Genomic DNA, 1,994 nt, shown 5'->3' on the forward strand with positions numbered 1-1,994 from the left:
CACTGTCACATTATAAACCTAACATTTAAGTACATACGGAATGGAATGCAGGCATGTACTCAAATGGTACATATTAATTACTAATAATTAATTGGAGTCGAGTTAAATTAATTTCCCTCAAAACCATTAACCATAAAATGCTGCCTTTTGAGATGTAGATTTTTGGGGGTCATTTTGTTTTTCTTTGAGGACTTCGAGGGCCGGATTGAGATTGTCAAAGGCCCTGGGCCATATGTTGCCCATGTGTGGTAGTGTCTAAAACTAGGTGGAAACAATTTCATTTAATTTGGATTGGTTTCCAAAGCAGTAGTCATAGGCGTGTTAGTGTAGCTTTTCAACGTTGTTCTAACCCAGGGGTCTTCAACAGGGGGTCCGGGACCAGGACCCCTAGGGGGTCCTCAGAGTTACTACAGGGGGTCCGCCAAATCTTTGTGTGATATGATTTTTTTTACCTTAACCACTTGAACCCTAACATCCCTTTTCTGAGGAGAACTTTAGCCAAAAATAACAGATCTACAAGCTCACAACGCCTCGCAGCGCGAGGCGTTGTGATCTTGTAGATCTCTTGTAGATCTGCAAAGAGGTACAGGTGTAGAGGGAAAAAAAGAGCAGACCAAGTAAAAAAAAAAAAGTTTAATCTGAAACACAATTTTATACAATATAGAGGGGGGTCCCTGCTTCATCTCTCTCTCAGCTAGGGGGTCCTTGGCCTGAAACGTTGAAGAGCCCTGTTCTAACCCATTAAATTTAGATTTCCCCAGACATATCAGTAGGTGGAGATCTCTGATCATGGCTATGTGACAGTGAGACTAGGTAACGCCCAGAGGAGGTCCTACCGAAGGTGGAGGCTCATTGTCCTTTGGGAGGTTGACAAGGCCTCCGTTGGCGGCATCCAGCCCCAGGCCGGACAGCGAGTGGGCCACTGACTTGAGTTTGTTGGACGATGACTCACTCATTGCTGTTCCGTTCCATCGTTCTGTGAGTGAAATGTGTAGAAGAGAGGAAGACAGAAGTTTAACAATGAAAGTTGGGAGGTATAGGTTGATTTGGGCAATCTTATTTGCTGAAATATTAAGCAAAAATGAAAATAATCAATAGCTGCTGCTAGTATTTTCTGTTCTTTATTCTAATTATACATTGTCTTATTGTACTAGCCTGGCTCCAGTCCCAGACATGCAAGCCACCATTTAAAAACAAAATATAAATTCAAGCTCAGTGTGTCAGGCTGCTACTGTACCTGCCAAGGCAGAATTCCTAATGCATCGTATCTGACTTAAATAGTTGGACAGACATCCCAACAGCATATCAAATATCTGAGATTTAAAGGAATTTTTCACTTTCCCCCCAAAAAAATGGCATTTTATCGTCTACTCAGGCTTTTGGGAGCACCCAGGACAGTTTTTAAGTTGCTTGATTCAGAATTTAGATATTTGATATTCATTTTATCAGACACACCCCTTTCCTATACAAACCCATTGTAACTTCAAACTTCATTTTAACCATGTTAGATTCACCATTCATTAGCTCACAAATATTAAAATGTTGAATTTCAATTTCAAAATGTAACAGAGGACTTATTTCAATGGCATAGCCGTCTATAAGAGGGTATGTGTGTTTGTTTATACTGTATAGACCTTTATTAATGATATGACTAATCAGTTGCCAGAGGCAGCACAGCAGCAAGAATGATGAAAGATAGACGCAAAACACATTAACACAGTATCACCAATATATAACAAGATAAAGTATCCGCACTGTACAGTGTCAGTGTGGAAATAATACACTGATAACAGTAGAATACTGTAGTATCCGTCAGCATCAGTACGGTATTGTCCTCTGGATGGATGTTACTCCAGATTTGAAGCAACCAGACAGACCCAAGTCTATCATTCTTCTGCCGGGTGAATCTGCCCAAACTCCTACAGCTCAGTCACTCCACTATCTCCTCATGGAGGGGGTGGTGGGGTTAGCCAGGATAGCTTCCAGCTTCCTCC

General features: G+C 41.3%; 1 protein-coding gene across 1 annotated transcript in view; it reads right to left on the bottom strand.

Moving 5' to 3' along the window:
- ano2a (anoctamin 2a) overlaps positions 1-956 on the bottom strand; it is a gene marked incomplete at both ends in the record, with an annotated part of 29,176 nt that extends 28,220 nt beyond the window's left edge. Inside the window, one exon of the mRNA XM_084059579.1 lies at positions 837-956. Coding sequence (XP_083915705.1) covers positions 837-956 — 120 coding nt within the window. The remainder of the gene's footprint in view (positions 1-836) is intronic.
- Between the last annotated feature and the right edge of the window lie 1,038 nt (positions 957-1,994).

Source organism: Gymnoscopelus microlampas (genome assembly GCF_963454915.1).
Source record: "Gymnoscopelus microlampas genome assembly, chromosome: 6".
Lineage (NCBI taxonomy): Eukaryota > Metazoa > Chordata > Actinopteri > Myctophiformes > Myctophidae > Gymnoscopelus > Gymnoscopelus microlampas.